Here is a 16,806-nt window from a genome sequence, read left to right as displayed (position 1 = left end):
CTTTGCCTGGCACGTAGGTACTGTGCCTTGATGCAGACGGAAAAGGGTTTAACGATGCGTGAAATTTGGAGCCCAGTTGTTTGACGACGTGAGTAATTGCGGACAATCGTGTGGTGCCACGCGTATGCTCGGTAGGTTGGATCGCATCCTCGAGATAAGCACGCCTCTCTTCACTCTGCCCGCTGCGCCCTGAGGAACTGAACTGAACTGAACTGATTTGGGACCTGCCAGTCAGTGGAACCGCTTCCGAAACATGATGCACGGCTGGACGTGCGGATTGGTACGGCAGATTCGTGAGGGACTGAAATCACTTCAGGGGTATCTCGCCCAAGACTGTAGGAGTAAAAAACAAAACAAAACGTCGGGATTCTAATTCCGCCAGAGCCGGACGGCCTTGTCTTTGCCTCCGCTGCCAACCCTCTTGCCGTCCGGCGCCCAGTCGACCGCGTACACCTCGTCCTGGTGGCCCGGCAGGTCCACGGCGAGCTTGCAAGACGCCATCGACCACACCTTTAGTGTTGTATCCTTGGATGCCGTCACAAGAAGCCTCGAGTCTGCTGAAAACGCGCACTGGTACACGGGAGCCACGTGTCCGCGGAGCGTGTTGATGAACTTGCCGTCCCTGTCTGTTGGTTAGCCCGAGTTGCAGAAACTGATGGGGTAGAGCATTGGTTGGTCCTTACCGAGCGCTCCAGATCTTGGTGTGGTTGTCCCAGCCAGCACTGGCGATGAGGGAGCCGTCCGGGGAAAAGGTAACATGGTTCACCTGCTTCTGGTGTCCAAGCATGCGCGCCACAGGCTTGGTGCCCTGAGCTGGATCCCAGAGATACATGGTGAAATCATCGCTAGCCGAGACGAGCCGCTCCGCGATCCTGCCCTGGAACTTGGCCGCCTTCTCAAACCTCTCCTTGGCCTTTGCTCGCTTGCCCTCTTCAGTCTCTGGCACAGGAGTGTGATCATAGAATCCAGTCCTGAGAACAAAGTCGGTTGAGAGCGCGAGATGGTTAACCCAGTGAGCATGAGCTGACAAGGTGTGAACAAGAGTTCCCTTCTCAGCATTCCACACTCGGACTGTCTTGTCATGGCTAGCGCTGTAAATGAGGCCCTCTCCTCCCCAGCGGACGCAGCTCACACTGCTCCTGTGCCCTGAAAGCACATGCTCGGTCCGGCCGGTGTTGACAACCCAGATTCGAACCGTTGCATCTTTGCTGGCGCTGGCAATCCGTGGCGTCCCATCTCTCCAGAGATGGTAAGGCTCCCAGGCAATGTTGGTCACCCACTTTTGATGGCCTGTCAGAGGGCCTCCTACGGCCTTTCCTGTCTCGGGGTCCCAGAGACGGATGGACTTGTCCATGCTTCCAGTCGCAAGTCTTGCACCATCTGCGGACCAGGCAACCGCCAACACCCAGCCACTATGCCCGGAGAGGGTGTACTTGGGTGTTCCAGTATCAGTATCCCATATCCGCGCCGTCTTATCGCCGGAGCCTGTCGCCAGTCGGTTGCTGTTCTTGGGGCTGAACTGCGCAGCCAGAATCGCCTCGCCGTGGCCAGGTATCCGGTGAGACATGCGCGTGACGGCCTGGACCTTGAACACGGCCTGTGGCTCGGCGCTGAGCGTGACTGTCGTTTCAAAAGGGTTCTCGATGCCATGGTTGCGGAGGAGTTGGAGAAGATCGGTCGGGTATTGGTCTACAATGATGTCGGAGTCGGGGATGTGAATTCGAAATCGGTATGGGAGGAATTCTTCCTTTTCCTGGAGGGGCACAGAATGTTAGGGACACAACAAGCCTCCAGTGGAACCGCACATACCCTTGCAAGCAAAGTATTCAACAGTAGAGAGAGGTTCTTCTCAGAGGCGTCGGCGAGCGGCACCTCGATCACATCGGCCATCTGGTTGCCATCTCCATCCAAGAACCGGGCCTTGAAGGACCCAGCCGGTCCCGCGGCAATCGCTGTGACATCCTGCTGAATCTGAGAGCGCTCAAGCTCCTCCCGCTTCTGCCGTTTAGACGGCGGAGGCACAATTGTCGCCATGGCAAGAGAAATTCCTATGTAAAGGTCAAGATTCTTGATAGAATCCGTGGCATGGTGGGGCAGTTTGGCAAAATCTTTGACAAATTTTGGCGGTGAGGAGCTGCAGCAACTCATAGTGCACAGAGTTCCGACTAAGGACTCGTACTCGGTTGGTATTGTAATCTGCTAACAAATTTGGCCGCCGTCTCCACACATTCCTGTTAGTGACATGTCCATCCATGCCATGCCAATGCGTCTTTCAACTTTCAAGGTTGATCCGTGTGCCTCATCATGAAAAACATAGCGCCTAATTCCCCGAAAACGCCGAAAAGTCATCCATCCCATCTAGCTCCCTCAGGTTTGTTGGCCGCCCTGTGATGGCCGCCCACGCATCCGCTTAGGAGGCCCAGCGTAATGCTGGAACTGCGGCATATCCATTCCAGGTACGGGAATGGGAGTCTGCTGTGGGTTTTGCGGCAGATACAGCTGCGATTGCATCATGGCTTGAGCCTGCGCCTGCGCTTGGGCTGCCTGCTGGGCCTGTTGTGCTTGTTGGGCTTGCTGGGCTTGAACTTGGGCCTGCGAGGTTTGTTGCGGCAACGGCTGTTGCTGAACGTGTTGGGGATGCATCTGAGGCTGCTGTTGCTGCTGCTGAGTCTGTTCTGCTACTTGACGCCGCTGTCGAGCCCGCTGCTTCTGCGCCGAGGATTGTCTTTTAGTTTCCTCGATCTGACGATGTCGCTTATCTTGGGCTTCTTGTCTCTTTTGCCGCTGGACATCCTCGTTCTGAACCGCATAGATGGCAGCAATACGGAGCTGGAGCTGCGACAAGATGCCGATGCGCTCTGGCTGCGACATTTTGCGATATTCGCTCTTGAACTGATGGAAGGTGTCGCCGGTCAGGCGGAGGACAGCGTTGGAGACGCCGGCCACATGGATCGCAGCCTGAGTCTCGGCATCAGGTTGAGGACCGTCATCTGGCCATTCTGAAGCGGCGTCAGAAGCGGCGTCACACCTGAATCCATGTTCTGCTCACCTTCCAGGTCCTCAACAATATTGTTCTCGTCTTCGCTCGCGGGCTCGGGGGTCGGTGGTTCGGGCGTGCCGGGTTCGTGGTTGTGCTGGTCGCAGGTGATGGTCAAGACCCATCCTCCCATGGTTTTACGATGGACGGCCTTTGCCTTCCATGGGCAATCCGTCTTCTTGGTTGTCGTCTTGTGCTTTGTCGCCATGCATCGGTAGGGCCGGCCGCCTCGATCGCACACCAGATCGCATCGGACAATGTCGTTCCCTGGGACGTCGGCACCGCCCACCTTGCCGCGATGAGATCTCGCCTTGACGATCTTGTAGCCATCCTTCTCCATGCGGTCACTGAGTTCCTTGAAGAGATCTTCATAGCTGTTGAAGATGCCCGAATGGGGCACCGACACGGCCTCTAGAATGCCGAACATGATGAGTTCGATAACGCGATCAACGCGTTCGGAGCTCAACGATGTGTGGATTTGGGCGTTGACCGGTGTCAGGCCTGAGCCGACGTGTCGGCCGGCGGGGAGGAGTGAGGAATTTCCGGCTGACTCGGATAAACTCCGGAAGCTTCCATCCATCCGCGGCTTACACACGGCAGGGCAGGTGTGATGTGATATTCAGTATCGCTTTGTTGTTCTTTCGCAGCCTAGATACTAATGAAAGTCTAAACAATCTGTTCTGGCGATCCTGAATGTTTGTTTGCTTCAGTGTTAAAGAGGAAAGACCAAAATGAAAGGTTGAGACGTGCCTCTGGATTAGGTATAGTAGTTATGGACCAGGACTGCGCCTTCCAGTTTTACCCAGCATAAGATGTGGAAGGAGGGGATTCCGGGAAGGACCTCATATCTGAACCTTCCCCTCCAGTTTTAATGAAGGCAAGGCCTCCTCGAGCGAGGCCACGTATCTTTCTTTGCGTGAGCATGCGTCAACATCAAACTTCTGGCGGCATCAACGAGCGAAAACCTTGGAGATGGATGCCATGTTGCGTTCAACGCCACCAACAAACGACAGCTGGTCGTCCTCGAGCTACTTTCAGAACTCATCCACTCCAAGTCTCCCTTTCAACGAGAGACCGCAGTCAAGCCTGAGCCATTCCACACAGCACTCGGCAGCGGGAACCACTCCAAGACCTGGCACGTCTCGGCCTCCTACTGTTCGACCAGGTACTCCCCAGGAGAGAAAGTCACGAAATGCAAACGTATCCTCGATACTCGGCCTTAGCGAAGCTCAAAGCATCATCTGCGCCATCAGTGAGGCTCGCGCCGTCTCCCCTTCGGTGGGCATCGCCTTTGTCAACGTCTCCATTGGTGAAGCTGTCATCAGCCAGATCTGCGATAATCAATCCTACATCAAGACCATCCATACCCTTCAAATGTTTGCTCCATCGCGAATTCTCTTCATGTCCACTGCTTGCCCCCCAAACAAGCCCAGCAGCCTCTATTCCCTTGTGACCGATCTCGTTCAGGAGTCTCAAGTTGGCGCACAAGATCGCTCTGCCTGGTCCGAGTCGGATGGCCTGGAGTACATCAACAACCTAGCATTCAAGGATGATATTGAACCTCTGAAGGTGGCTACCCAGGGCAAATTCTACGCTCTGAGCTCCTTTGCAGCAGTTAGTTCGGTCAAAGGTACCTATGACCATGGCTGACTAGATCATAGGCTATGAAGTATATCCAACAGCACTTCTCCATTAACTTTGTGCCGCATTCTCTCCGTATTGAATACCGCCCCTCCGAAGACACCATGATGATTGATATTTCTGCCATCCAGTCTCTCGAGATCATGCAGAATCTGCGGGACCCCAAGTCGAAAGACTCCCTCTTTGGGTTGATGAACCACACAACAACTCCAATGGGGGCTCGGATGCTTCGAAGCAGCATCCTGCAACCACCGACCCGCGCCGACTTGTACATCACTCCCCGCTACGAAGCTCTCGATGAGCTGACGACCAACGAGGAGATGTTTCGTGAAATCCGGAAAGGTGATTCAGCTCGTGTATGCTATAGAGTTCCTGGGCTAAAAGTATGCAGCTCTCAAACTCTTTCATGATACCGAAAATATATTGACAAAGGTATTTCGATTACTCTCGCAGGGAAAGACGCTCACCATGTTACAGCTAATCGTCGTCCCAAAGAACATGCCCATTCAGAAAGTGGAGGAGCAGATCAACCAGGTCTTGATGGTGAAAAGTTTCCTCGAGGCGGTCTCTGAGCTCTACATAGCTTTGGAACCCGCAACATGCGACTTGCTTGTCAAAGTTCGAGACCTTTGCCACCCCGAACTCACAAACCGTGGTCTTGATAAGATTCGACACACAATCGAAGCGGACGTTACGTACATGAAGTCCGCCCTGGACCTTTGGAATCAACGGACCTTTGCTGTCAAAGGAGGCATCAACGGCATGTTGGATGTCGCGCGGCAGACCTACAAGGAGCAGACTGAGGAGGTTCACAAGTACCTCGATCGTCTAAATGGTATGATGACCCTTTCAACGCAAAGGGTTTGCTAACAATCCTAGAAACCCATGGGTTCGGTGCCAGCCTCAAGTATGACAACGGCCGCAAATATTGGTTTCGTCTACGAGCGGCCGATTTCGAGGGTCGCTCCCTTCCCGACGAGTTCGTCAATGTCGTGCGAAAGAAGGACAAGATTGAATGCCAAACCCTGGCGTTGATCAAGCTCAACGTACGACTTGCAGATGCTGCGCACGAAGTTGTTTTGCGAAGCGACAACATTATACAGACCTTGATAACCGATCTTCGTCAAGAAGTGCCGCATCTTTTCCGACTCTGCGAATCAATTGCTCTTGTCGACATGGTTTCGAGCTTTGGACAGCTCGCCACGACGAGAGACTACGTGAGGCCCGAAATTGATACCGCGATGGCATTGAAGGGTGCTCGGCATCCTGTTCTTGACAAGGTAATTAGTCTCCGCGTTGAGCAGGAGGAATCTAACGAGGCAGACTATGGACGGTGGCTTCGTGCCCAACGACTACTTTGCGTCAGAATCATTTGCCTTCCATATCGTCACCGGATGCAACATGAGTGGGAAGAGCACCTATATCCGAGCGGCCGCGCTGCTCCAGATCATGGCACAGATTGGGTCATTTGTCCCTGCCAAGTACGCCGCGTTTTCCATCGTCCACAGCATCTTTGCTAGAGTCTCACTCGACGATAACATTGAAAGCAATCTTTCAACATTTTCAGTCGAGATGCGAGAAATGGCCTTCATTCTGAGAAACATCAACGACAAGAGTCTTGCTGTGATTGATGAGCTGGGTCGTGCAACGAGCAACAGGGATGGCTTGGCCATTGCCATTGCCATGTCGGAGGCGTTGATCCAGAGCAAGGCTTCGGTCTGGTTTGCGACCCATTTTAGCGATCTCACCCGCGCGTTTGCACAGCGTCCTGGTGTATTGAATCTTCACCTCGCAGCCACAACCTCAACGACAGCAGACGGATTGCCTCACATAAAGATGCTGTACAAAGCAACGACGGGCGCTGTTGGAGATGAGCACTATGGAATCAATCTGGCTCGCGCGATTGGGTTGCCTCAGGGGTTCATTGACAAGGCGGAGGAGGTGGCGAAGGATATCCGACGCAAGAGAGAAGCGAGCAAGCGCAGCTCGGAGTCATCGCGACTTTTGGCTCGCCGCAATATGATTCTCAACCTTTGGGCTGCTTTGAAGCGAGGCCGTGACTCAGGCACCGAAGAAGGACTCCCAGGGTACCTGAAACAACTTCAGGCGGAATTCGTCATTCGCATGGGGGAACTAGACGGTCAGTAGGGGAGATGCTGGTGTGGGCGAATCCCTCTTCTCTCTGGACGCGACATCTGGGGCGATTAATGGACCACTGAGGATTTCTTGTCATTTATATCATTATGTTCTGAACCATGGTTGTCTATGTACCTGGTCGACTGTAGTCTAGCTCTCGCACGCGCTTCCAAACCTCTCTCACGGTTCGCTCTTGTGTTTGACGACCAGTTTCTGTTTCCGAAGGGCCTGCGGGACTGAACGGCGTCAGCGGGAACCTTGACAATGGACAATCTCAAACTTACCGTACTGCCAAGTACAATCGGCCTCCAAGGTGCGCTTTGGGGATTTCGGCCGTCTCGGGTTGATCAGGGGGGTTTGCTGTTGTTACGAGGCCACCAGCTTCTTCAAGAATGGCAATGCCAGCGGCGACGTCCCTATCAAGGTTAGCACTCGGACCGATGGTGACTTGAATTTATTGGACTTGACGTACCATTCCCAGCAACCGCCCTCCCACCAGATATCAAAGGAGCCCATGGCCGTATAAGCAAGGTCCAAAGTTGCGCTACGCAAACAGTCAGCGGTGGCTTGTGTGGCGGAGTGATGGGGGCCTTACCTCCCCAAGCTTCGCATGCCATGAACCATGCCTCCCTTGCCTCCTCGACCACCTCGTTCCGAGGCCATATTTACAAACGACTCGACTTTTCGGGTCATGTTTCCATCTGGGATATCTCGGCGATCCTTCCCCCACTCGCATGAAAAGGTGCATCCGCTTGGTGCGTTTGCTGGCATTGGGGGACTCGGGTTGCGAAGTAACGGAAGTTGCTGAGTCTCATTGAGCCAAGCGCCTTTTCCAGAGCACGACGAGAAGAATTGGTGTAGGAATGGAGCGTTGATGATTCCGATCACGGGGACTCCGTTGAGAACAAAGGCGATTGAGACGCAGAACATGGGAAATAGGTGTGTGAAGTTGACGGTGCCGTCAAGAGGATCGACTACCCATGTCGGTCGGTCGTCGACGAGGTAGGTTCGTGAAGCTCCAGCAGAGTACGATTCTTCTCCGAGGAAACTGATGAGAGCGTTAGAAGGCGAAAACTGTTGGTAGGTGATCGGCTTACGCATGGTCGGGGTATTTTTCGGCGATGGAGGTCCGAATGAAGTTTTCTACGTCTTGACAGAGTCAGCCATTGCACAGGGCACAGATACAAGTCTCCAGGTGAATACCATTGTCGGTCTTGGTCACAATATCGACCGAACTCTCCTTCTCATCATAGGAACCGCTATGTTGACCGTCAATCCGGGCCCGAGCGGCTGCCATGAGCATGTCGCCAGCATCTTTGCCCAATTGCACAGCAAAGGCGTAAATCTCGGACATCTGCTGGTCATCCATTGCGACGTGCGTTTTCTTTGATGACGAAAGGTCGATGTTTCCTTAGGACCCTGCATTCGACGACAGCTCGTTTTTGTTCAAACGATGACACAATGCCGCCTCCAACCGCCCCAGACCGATTCCGCAGTGCGGGAATGAAGCTCGGATGGACTGCCGATGGGAAGTCCTGGTGATCGGCGTCTTGGTGGATGAAGCTTTACCCGGATATGCGGGGGCCCCGCGTGTAGGTTCCGAGGCTGGTGTAAATGCCGAGATGGGAAAAAGAATACAGCAATTGAAATACCATATGTGAGCAGGGGAAGTAGCTACGAACAATGGGTTGAAGTAACCAAAAAGCTATTCATCATGTCTCGACGTCTTCTTCTTATCAACGGTCCAAACCTCAACCTCCTCGGTACACGAGAACCTCACATCTACGGTTCAACAACCCTCCAAGACGTGGAAACCCAAGCAAAAGCCCAAGCAAAGGAACTATCCGCCTCGATCGATACCTTCCAGGCCAACTCGGAGGGCGCGATAGTCGACCGCATCCACGCGGCGCGCGGCGAGACGGACGCCATCATCATCAACGCGGGCGCGTACACGCACACGAGCGTCGCCATCAGAGATGCCCTGACGGGCGTGGACATTCCGTTTGTCGAGGTTCATATTACGAATGTGCATACGCGGGAGGCGTTTAGGCATCATAGTTTTCTGTGTGACAAGGCTGAGGCTGTTATTTGCGGGTTGGGGGTTTTTGGGTATACGGCGGCTATTGAGTATGCGGCCAAGCATCTCAAGTTGAGGGGAAAGGCGTCGAGGCTGTGAGGGTATGGCATTTTATCAAGAGGGTGAAAACACGATGTGGTATGGGTAGATGGCTGGGTGTTGATATGTCAGAGCCCAGGCTGCATATCTCGCCATGGCGATGGGCATCTCGTCGCCCATTCCGCGCATCAAGTCACCATACAAAGCACGTGTGGAGGAATTACAGCAATGGGTCTCACCAAGGCTTATTTGGTATTCATAACCCAAAATGTATCTCTAAATGCGTGCAATCGTCAACGTCTAGAGAATAACGCCACCACATGGTGGCCCGTATCATGGGCATCTTCAGCTCATAACAATGTTGTGTATCTCACTGCTCACCATCTTCAACAAGCGACCTCCCGGATGGAAAGGTCCGAGATTAAGAGACCCTTGATCCCGCGTCAGGGGATGATGCATTGACGCTGTGAATGATGGCAGTCCCGAAGCCAATCGACAGCACAAACAGGGAGTAACACCTGTCACCTCAGCTCGGCTATGAACATTGCTATGACCTTGGTGATCCTCCATGGTATTTAGAACCTAATATTGAAGGAGCAGTGAGTGACCCAATCTAAAGTAGAGGCTATGTAGGCTCGCTTCAGACGATTCATTTGCATGCATGCCGGGGGGAATTAAGCTATACATGTACGTCAAACGCCAAGCGGATTTATAGCAGCTACTCTTAAAAGAAAAGTGATTGATCAAGATGATGTGAACCTGTGGCACAGCTCAAAGATGGCTAACACACATCCCAACGGGACGGTTCCGTTCTCCGCAATCACCCACATGCAAGCGAGGAGAGGAATTGCTTCTGCCATCCAAAGAAGCAAAATTCTCCTTCTAGAAAAGGACGCCCCTTTGTGATGTCTAAAGGCGTCCTCGGTCCCGGGAGATGTTGCCAAGCCGAGGGGAATCACATATCTGACGAGTCATTGCCGCGATTTCACACGCGAACTTCCCCCTAAGTCATATGAGGCTCTCGGGAAGCTTTACTCGATGAGCAGGGTCACTAGACCGAGTCTCTGATGGTCAGCCTACCGGAGTCGTCACCGGCTGAAAGTGCCCCCCTGGTCCTCGGCAACCGACCGCATTGACCGTTGGGTGCAAGGATCCTGGTCCCCGGCGCAGTAGCGATCTTGGACGGCATGTTTCCCCTGAGGGACGGTTTGTCGTCTAGTTCCTGCATTAAGCTGGGAGGGGCAGGAATCTTGGACAAGCACCAACAGAGGGTCGGCCGATCAGATCTGGGCATCGTGGACTAAAGGGCACGGTCAGAAACGCCGTTCAAGCACCAGTGGGCCTGAGATTGATAACTCTAACAGACGTTTCAACAGCAGGAGAAGAAGAAGAAAAAAAAAGGCTTAACAAGCGTGCAGTTCATCTCGATAACCACGAGAGATTGTAAGCTGTCAGGCACACCTGGGAACAGACAAGTGAAGGAGCCGATCCCTAGGCAGACTAGAGTACGCCTCTACCGGAAATGGAATGGGGTTTCAGCTGCTGAGCTTTTCCCGTTTAAATTGCCCATCATCAGTGAATTTCTGTTTGTGAGGCTGGCGGTTGACAAGACAGACCCTGGTTCAAACTCTGCTTCAGCCACCAGACTGGCTCAGGCGAGTGATGAGGCAGATGAGTGCCGGCTAGCAATTCGTGTCGGCCGCTGGGTGGCTTCACGCCGTCTTCTGCTTCTACCAGCCCTGGATATAATTACTATGCCATACCCACCCCTAACTTGCTGTAGATTCTCTTTACCTCATGCAATGCATGTCGTGGCTTTTAACGGAGGCTGTATCGTGAGTGCCGCGGTAGACGACGGCGTGGGCTCCCAACTGAGGCCGCGAGGCGTTTTGGGCTTGACCTGGGGTTGGTAAAAAAGTAAGCATGAAAGATGCAAGTGTGATTCAGACATGCAGCAGCATTTTTGTTCTAGACGGCTTCGAAATGTGTATCAGACGTGTTGGATCGTCAGGGGATTATGCCACGAGGTTTAAAAAAGAAAGCGTCAGCCAAACAAACGTGGCTCTCGGAATGTGTCACCGGTGACAAGCAGAGAAAAAAAGAAAGAAGCCGTCGATCGAGGGACCACCCACCGAGAAGAGACACACGGTCCTCGTCACGGTGCCTCTCCCGAGAGGGGGCCCTCCCCAGATCACCGTTGCATCCCATCGCTTAGCGCATCCTGGTTGAATGATCGACGCTCGTTATCCACTTGGTCGAGAGCCTAAAGCACGGGTGCAGAGTCCGAGATCCCCGCCTCAAGCTTGAGCCTTGAGGCTGTTGCTGGACTCTTGTTTGGTCAAGCTGGTACAATGAGTTACGTCTTCTTCAGGGATCGACACCCAGCTGGACAGCCTCGAGGAAAGCCAGGTGCCAGGGGAGCGAGTCATTCATCTGACTCGTTCGCACGTCCTTATTCGCAAGTTCCCTTTCTTGGCAGGTGGCTGCCGTGTGCTCCCCCGCAAGGTCTTCAACGGATGCAAATCAAGCCGCCCCAGACTGAGACGAATTCCCCAGACCAGGTTTTCTGTCAGGGACCTTTTTCAGCCGCCAGAGCGTAGATGACCGCCCGGACCTCCCCCATCTTCGACCTTGATTACGCTGTGGCGGTCCCGTCATGGCACGGCGCCTTGAGCGGGAGGGCTTGGCGTGTCCAGAGGGAAAAACCCGGACGCTGGATTTTCGGCTTCTGGTCCCTGGCTGCAGGATCGAGAAGGTTGAAGTACATGTGTGTGTGCTAATAGACGGTACATATGCTTGACAGTTCCCTACCTGTTTGAGACGAGGAGGTCAGAACTGAAATGTTTCCCCGGCGTCTTCTTCTGTCTGTCTTTTACACGCTCGTCCTCCGTTTACATCTTCCTTGAACGAACCGCTCACACCAGACCTTTCCTTTCTTCTCAAGACACTCAGTTGAATACTCGGAACTCTCCAACAATCACCATGGCTGGTGGCTTTGGCTCCGGGACCGAGGGCACGTCCCGCACGGCCATGATCATCATCCTCGTCTTCCTGGCCATCTCGCTCTACAACGTCGTCGAGCTGACCTTTATCATCTTTGGCACCTTTAAGCGGCACTCCGGACTCTACTTTTGGTCCTTTCTGTGCGCGACCTGGGGCATCCCCTTTTACTGCGGAGGCTTCCTGGTAAAGTACTTTGCCCCGGCGTCTGTCGGCTTTCTGGCTGCTGCCCTGATCGCCGTTGGTTGGGTGGCCATGGTGACGGGGCAGTCTCTGGTGTTGTGGTCGCGGCTGCATCTTGTTCTGAGGAATAGGTTCCGGCTTAAGTTGGTGCTCTACATGATCATCGTCGACGCCATCGTCTGCCATGGAGCCATTATCCCCATGATCTTTGGGTCCTTCTCCAGCAGCCCCGAGATGTGGGTTAAGCCCTACTCGGTTATGGAAAAGATCCAGGTCACCATCTTCTTTATCCAGGAAATCATCATCTCGAGCTTCTACATCTATGAAACGATCAAGCTTATGCGTCTAGAGCGCACCATGGGCAACAAGCGCGGCAGCCGGCGACTCATGAACCACCTCATCTTTGTCAACCTGCTCATCATCCTCCTCGACATCACCATCCTCGGCCTCGAGTACGCCGACCAGTACGAATACCAGACTTCTTACAAGGCGTTCGTGTACAGCACAAAGCTCAAACTCGAATTCACTATCCTCAACCGTCTCGTCGAGATGACGACAGGCAACAAAGATGCCAGCTCGGGACCTCGGAGCAGGACTGCAGGCACCACTACCGGCAACAAGACGGGCATCGCCCTCGATACTTTTATCAGCGACACCGGCGCCAAGCCTACAGGCGATGTTTCCTACGAAGCGTACGCCATGGGTGGTGAAGATGGAAACTCGGATGGACAGGGATCATCTCCTCGCCGTGACAACGGGGTCATGATGACAACAGAGATCATCGTCCACCGGCAGAACAGGGACGACGACGGAGTGAGCATAGGACCAAACTCATCGGCCGACTCGATCGGGGCAGCAAAGGGGCCATTCGACGGCGAGAACCTATCCAAGTCGTCCTCCGAGGTGCATCTCGCGACACGAGGCTTCTAGAATGAACCAAGCTAGACCATATTTTCTTATTCCTTTTTCTCTGACACATAATGTAGCCAACTATACCCAATCTGCTACGATACAATTTAATAAAAAAGATCAAGATCTCAACCGTTAAAGAACGCACGTTCCCTCCCTCGTTCCGCCTCGTTATCTGTCACTGTGACTGAAAGGAGCCCAGCTGGGCGCCACGATGCAGTCCGGTGCAGAACTATCGCGCCGGTTTTCGAAATAGACGACGGGCTAGGGCAGAACCAGGCTTTTTTTTTTTTTGGGGGGGGGGGGGCGGCATTGGGCGCCGTGATGACTGGAAATGAGATGGTGCTGAAGAGCCGTCGCTGACTAGAGAGTTGCTACGGCTTAACAAGTTGAGACGATGAATTGGCTACGAGATGGAAAAAGCAGAATCTCGATCTATTGATTAAGTATAATATCCCTCATATGAAACCCCCTTCACTAAAAAGCCCAGCTCACATCTACTGTGTAGTATTTTGTGCTGTCATGGAAACCCGACACCGCAACCCTAGACGACGCCAAGAGAGTCTGTCTAAAGCTTGTTCCCATGGACGATGTCATCCCGGGGACTCGGGCCAGCTCCCAGTGCATCGGGTAAGAACGGATCTTCAAAGGAAACAGGGTAGAGACCTGCTTTTGGCCCCTGGTTGATGGAGCTAAAGCTTGAACATGGTCTTTTTGCAAAGTGCGGATGGTATTTCTATTTCTAGTAAATGTATGGTAATTGTGAAACGTGCTAGACTGGTGTATTGTGCTTATGCATGAATATCTGTGCCTCTATTCATGCAGGCGTATTATGCATCAAGCGACAATAGGATTGATCCTACCTTGCTGGACATTTCAACTCCATACAAAGCCTTGCCTTGTCTCTTCTACCCTGGTCATCATTCGATTAAGCCATCCATTGTCCCATTCTCAAAGCGGAGAAACAAAGGACCGCCAATCCCCCCGTGAAACAAAATGTAACCTATATTGTCGTAACCGTCCAATAGAACAACATGGACACATCACGAGTTTCTCAAAACTGGCCTGCTCGGTCTCAAATCGGGTCTCGCGCCGAGCCTAAACAGATGAGGCAGGAAATATCGGCGATATACCCTCTTTATCAATCCCGATCATCGATTTCTTCGGCCAATTGAATCGCGGTTCCTTGCCACGAGATATTTGTCGCGTGTCGGTCGACAAAAGGGGAAACTCGTGGATTTACGTCGCACGAGGATATATAAAGGAGCCATGGAGGGCTGGAGTGGTTCTCCAGACAAGTCTAGTCGGAGCTTCTGTATCGTCATCATGGTTGCCTCCAGCGTCGTCGGCCTCTTGGCTGTCCTCGCACAGATGTGCGTCGTCAATGCCGCAGTGGAAGTTAACGTCGACGTCTCAGCATACACGAGCGAAGTCGAGTCGGACTGGACCGCTGTGTACTACTCTTCCCGCAAGCCTCTTCTCATCGGAAACGACGGCGGACCCGACAAGGGAGGGTTCCACGTCTACGACCTTGAGTCAAAGTCTCCGCTGAAGGAGGTGACTGCGCGCACGCCTGGTCGCAGCAAGCTCGTCACGACGGTGTACGATGTCGATGACAAGGATCTGCTCGTCACCATCGCGCAGCCGGACTCGGTGGTGCGCGTTTTTGAGATGCCCGAGTTTAAGCAGATTAAGGATGCAGACTTCAAGGTGCTTGGGGATTGGTCTGCGCTCTGCTCATGGAAGAGTGATGCAGGCAATGATTACGTCTATCTCTTTGGAAAGGGGCAGGCTGTGCAGCTGCTCCTCAGAAAGACCAAGAAGTCGGTCGAGCTGGTCGAGGTAGGCATTTCACAGAAGAACATGAGAGCTTTGCTGATGCATCCAGGTGCAAACATTCCCCACTGGCTTTGAGTCATCTGGCTGTGCAGTTTCCCGCTCAGAGTCAAAGATGTACATCTCAGTTGATGATGACAAAGATGTCTACGTCTTTCCACTCAAGGAGTCAACAAAGGCGCCCGAAATCACCAAGTTTGGCGAGGCAGAAGACGACGTGACAGGCGTCGCAACCTACGCCCCTAAGAAGGGATCTGACTACCTGTTTGTCGCCCAGAAGGACAAGGTAGCCGTCTACGACAGCTCCTTCAAGCTCAAGGGCACCTTGACATTGACTGGATACGAAGACATTGAAGTCCAGGGTCTCAACATCTACCAGGCCTCAACCTCCAAGTATCCTGCTGGTGTTCTCACCTACGCCATCGAGTCGGGGGAAGTCAACGGCTTTGGAGTCACGTCGCTCGACAAGGTCCTCAAGAAGCTCGGCATTTCTGAAAACACAAAGTATGACCCTAGAAAGGTCAAGACAAACCCTGACAAGGAGCCCATCTGCCGTACATGCGACAACAGTGGATACTGCCTCAAGGATCGGAAGCAAAAGTGTGAGTGCTTTGCTGGATTTACCGGCAGCACATGCGACAAGTACACGTGTGTCGATAAGTGCTCTGGTCATGGCAAATGTGTTGGTCCCAATGAGTGCAAGTGTGACAAGGGATGGGGAGGTCTGCACTGCTCGTTCCTCCTGATCGAGCCAACCTACGAGACCGAGTCGCGCCTTGGAGATGGTGATGACCCTGCCATTTGGATCTCGCCCGAGTCGCCTGAAAAGTCCCGCGTCGTGACAACCATGAAGTCAGGCAAGGAGGCTGGTCTTGGTGTCTTTGATCTGGCTGGCAACCTGCTCCAGTCGTTCCCCGCCGGTGAGCCTAACAACGTCGACATTATCTACGGCTTCCAGGCGGGAGATCGCAAGGTTGATCTTGCGTTTGCTGCGTGCCGAGAAGATGACACTCTATGGTAAGAAAATCTCCAACCTTGAAGTTCGATAACTAACAAACACAGTCTGTTTGAGATGCTGCCCAACGGAACCCTCACCAGCATCCCTGGAGGCATCCACCCCGTCGTCGAAGACTACAGCGTCTACGGCTCTTGCACGTACCGCTCCCCCAAGACTGGAAAGCAGTATCTTTTTGTCAACGAAAAGTCCGCCCGGTATCTCCAGTACGAGTTGACGTCCACATCCGAGGGAGAGCTCAAGACAGAGCTCGTGCGAGAGTTCCAAGGCGGTAGTGGTGGTCAAGTCGAGGGATGCGTCACGGACGAGGAGAACGGCTGGATCTTCATTGGAGAGGAGCCCTCTGCTCTTTGGAGATACGGTGCTGAGCCTGACTCCAAGGATGAGGGTGTAGTTATCGGAAAGGTCGGCGATGGAACTCTTTACGGCGACGTCGAAGGCGTGACGCTTGTCTACGGCTCCAAGCCCGACCAAGGCTTCATCCTTGTCTCATGCCAAGGCGTGAGCGCATACAACGTGTACCGCCGCGCCTCACCACACGAGTACGTCACGACTTTTACTCTAGTCGAGTCCTCTGACGGCAAGATCGACCCCGTGAGCAACACGGACGGCATCGCTGCTGTCGGAGTCGGTCTCAACAAGGACTTTCCCCACGGCCTTGTCGTAGTGCACGACGATGCGAACCAGCTTCCTGGCGGCGGGACGAGCGCGGAGGCTAGCTTCAAGATGATCAGTTTGGAGAAGATTCTGGGGTCCAAGGTGTTGGGTAAGAAGGGGTTGTTGGATCAGGTTGATAAGAACTGGGATCCGCGGAAGTAGTCGATGAATGATCTCTAGCGGAGGCGAATAAAGCAGATGAAGTGCCCCAACGTAATCTTTTACTCCAAGTCATGCACCTTCATGTGCTTCAAAGTAAATCCTATTCAGCTCAAC

General features: G+C 53.3%; 7 protein-coding genes across 7 annotated transcripts; 4 read left to right on the top strand and 3 right to left on the bottom strand.

Moving 5' to 3' along the window:
* Window positions 1–369: 369 nt before the first annotated feature.
* On the bottom strand, window positions 370–2,148 carry MRS44_006891 (uncharacterized protein; the record flags this gene model as incomplete). Its single annotated transcript, XM_046280474.2, has 3 exons — window positions 370–622; window positions 684–1,753; window positions 1,810–2,148. The coding sequence occupies 3 exons, from the start codon at window positions 2,146–2,148 to the stop codon at window positions 370–372; spliced, it is 1,662 nt and encodes a 553-aa protein (XP_046139480.2).
* Window positions 2,149–2,367: 219 nt separating this feature from the next.
* MRS44_006890 (uncharacterized protein) lies at window positions 2,368–3,617 on the bottom strand (the record flags this gene model as incomplete). The annotated part of the gene is made up of 2 exons (XM_065621913.1): window positions 2,368–2,999; window positions 3,050–3,617. 2 exons carry the CDS (start codon window positions 3,615–3,617, stop codon window positions 2,368–2,370), a joined length of 1,200 nt encoding a protein of 399 aa, XP_065477985.1.
* A 401-nt stretch (window positions 3,618–4,018) lies between these two features.
* MRS44_006889 (uncharacterized protein) lies at window positions 4,019–6,826 on the top strand (the record flags this gene model as incomplete). The annotated part of the gene is made up of 5 exons (XM_046281843.2): window positions 4,019–4,651; window positions 4,699–5,034; window positions 5,156–5,513; window positions 5,558–5,958; window positions 6,002–6,826. The coding sequence occupies 5 exons, from the start codon at window positions 4,019–4,021 to the stop codon at window positions 6,824–6,826; spliced, it is 2,553 nt and encodes an 850-aa protein (XP_046139482.2).
* A 115-nt stretch (window positions 6,827–6,941) lies between these two features.
* On the bottom strand, window positions 6,942–8,183 carry MRS44_006888 (uncharacterized protein; the record flags this gene model as incomplete). Its single annotated transcript, XM_065621912.1, has 6 exons — window positions 6,942–7,050; window positions 7,099–7,230; window positions 7,287–7,358; window positions 7,410–7,862; window positions 7,912–7,957; window positions 8,018–8,183. The coding sequence occupies 6 exons, from the start codon at window positions 8,181–8,183 to the stop codon at window positions 6,942–6,944; spliced, it is 978 nt and encodes a 325-aa protein (XP_065477984.1).
* A 345-nt stretch (window positions 8,184–8,528) lies between these two features.
* On the top strand, window positions 8,529–8,990 carry MRS44_006887 (uncharacterized protein; the record flags this gene model as incomplete). The annotated part of the gene is made up of 1 exon (XM_046274488.2): window positions 8,529–8,990. The coding sequence occupies one exon, from the start codon at window positions 8,529–8,531 to the stop codon at window positions 8,988–8,990; it is 462 nt and encodes a 153-aa protein (XP_046139484.1).
* Window positions 8,991–11,912: 2,922 nt separating this feature from the next.
* MRS44_006886 (uncharacterized protein) lies at window positions 11,913–13,043 on the top strand (the record flags this gene model as incomplete). The annotated part of the gene is made up of 1 exon (XM_046274489.2): window positions 11,913–13,043. One exon carries the CDS (start codon window positions 11,913–11,915, stop codon window positions 13,041–13,043), a length of 1,131 nt encoding a protein of 376 aa, XP_046139485.2.
* A 1,305-nt stretch (window positions 13,044–14,348) lies between these two features.
* Window positions 14,349–16,692, top strand: MRS44_006885 (uncharacterized protein; the record flags this gene model as incomplete). The annotated part of the gene is made up of 3 exons (XM_046274490.2): window positions 14,349–14,864; window positions 14,911–15,875; window positions 15,921–16,692. The coding sequence occupies 3 exons, from the start codon at window positions 14,349–14,351 to the stop codon at window positions 16,690–16,692; spliced, it is 2,253 nt and encodes a 750-aa protein (XP_046139486.2).
* Window positions 16,693–16,806: the final 114 nt, after the last annotated feature.

This window comes from Fusarium solani (genome assembly GCF_023522795.1).
Source record: "Fusarium solani strain SB1 chromosome Unknown bctg00000003_1, whole genome shotgun sequence".
In the NCBI taxonomy this organism is placed as follows: Eukaryota; Fungi; Ascomycota; class Sordariomycetes; order Hypocreales; family Nectriaceae; genus Fusarium; species Fusarium solani.
Note: the sequence above shows the minus strand (reverse complement) of the source record. Positions and strands in the feature narration are given on the sequence as shown.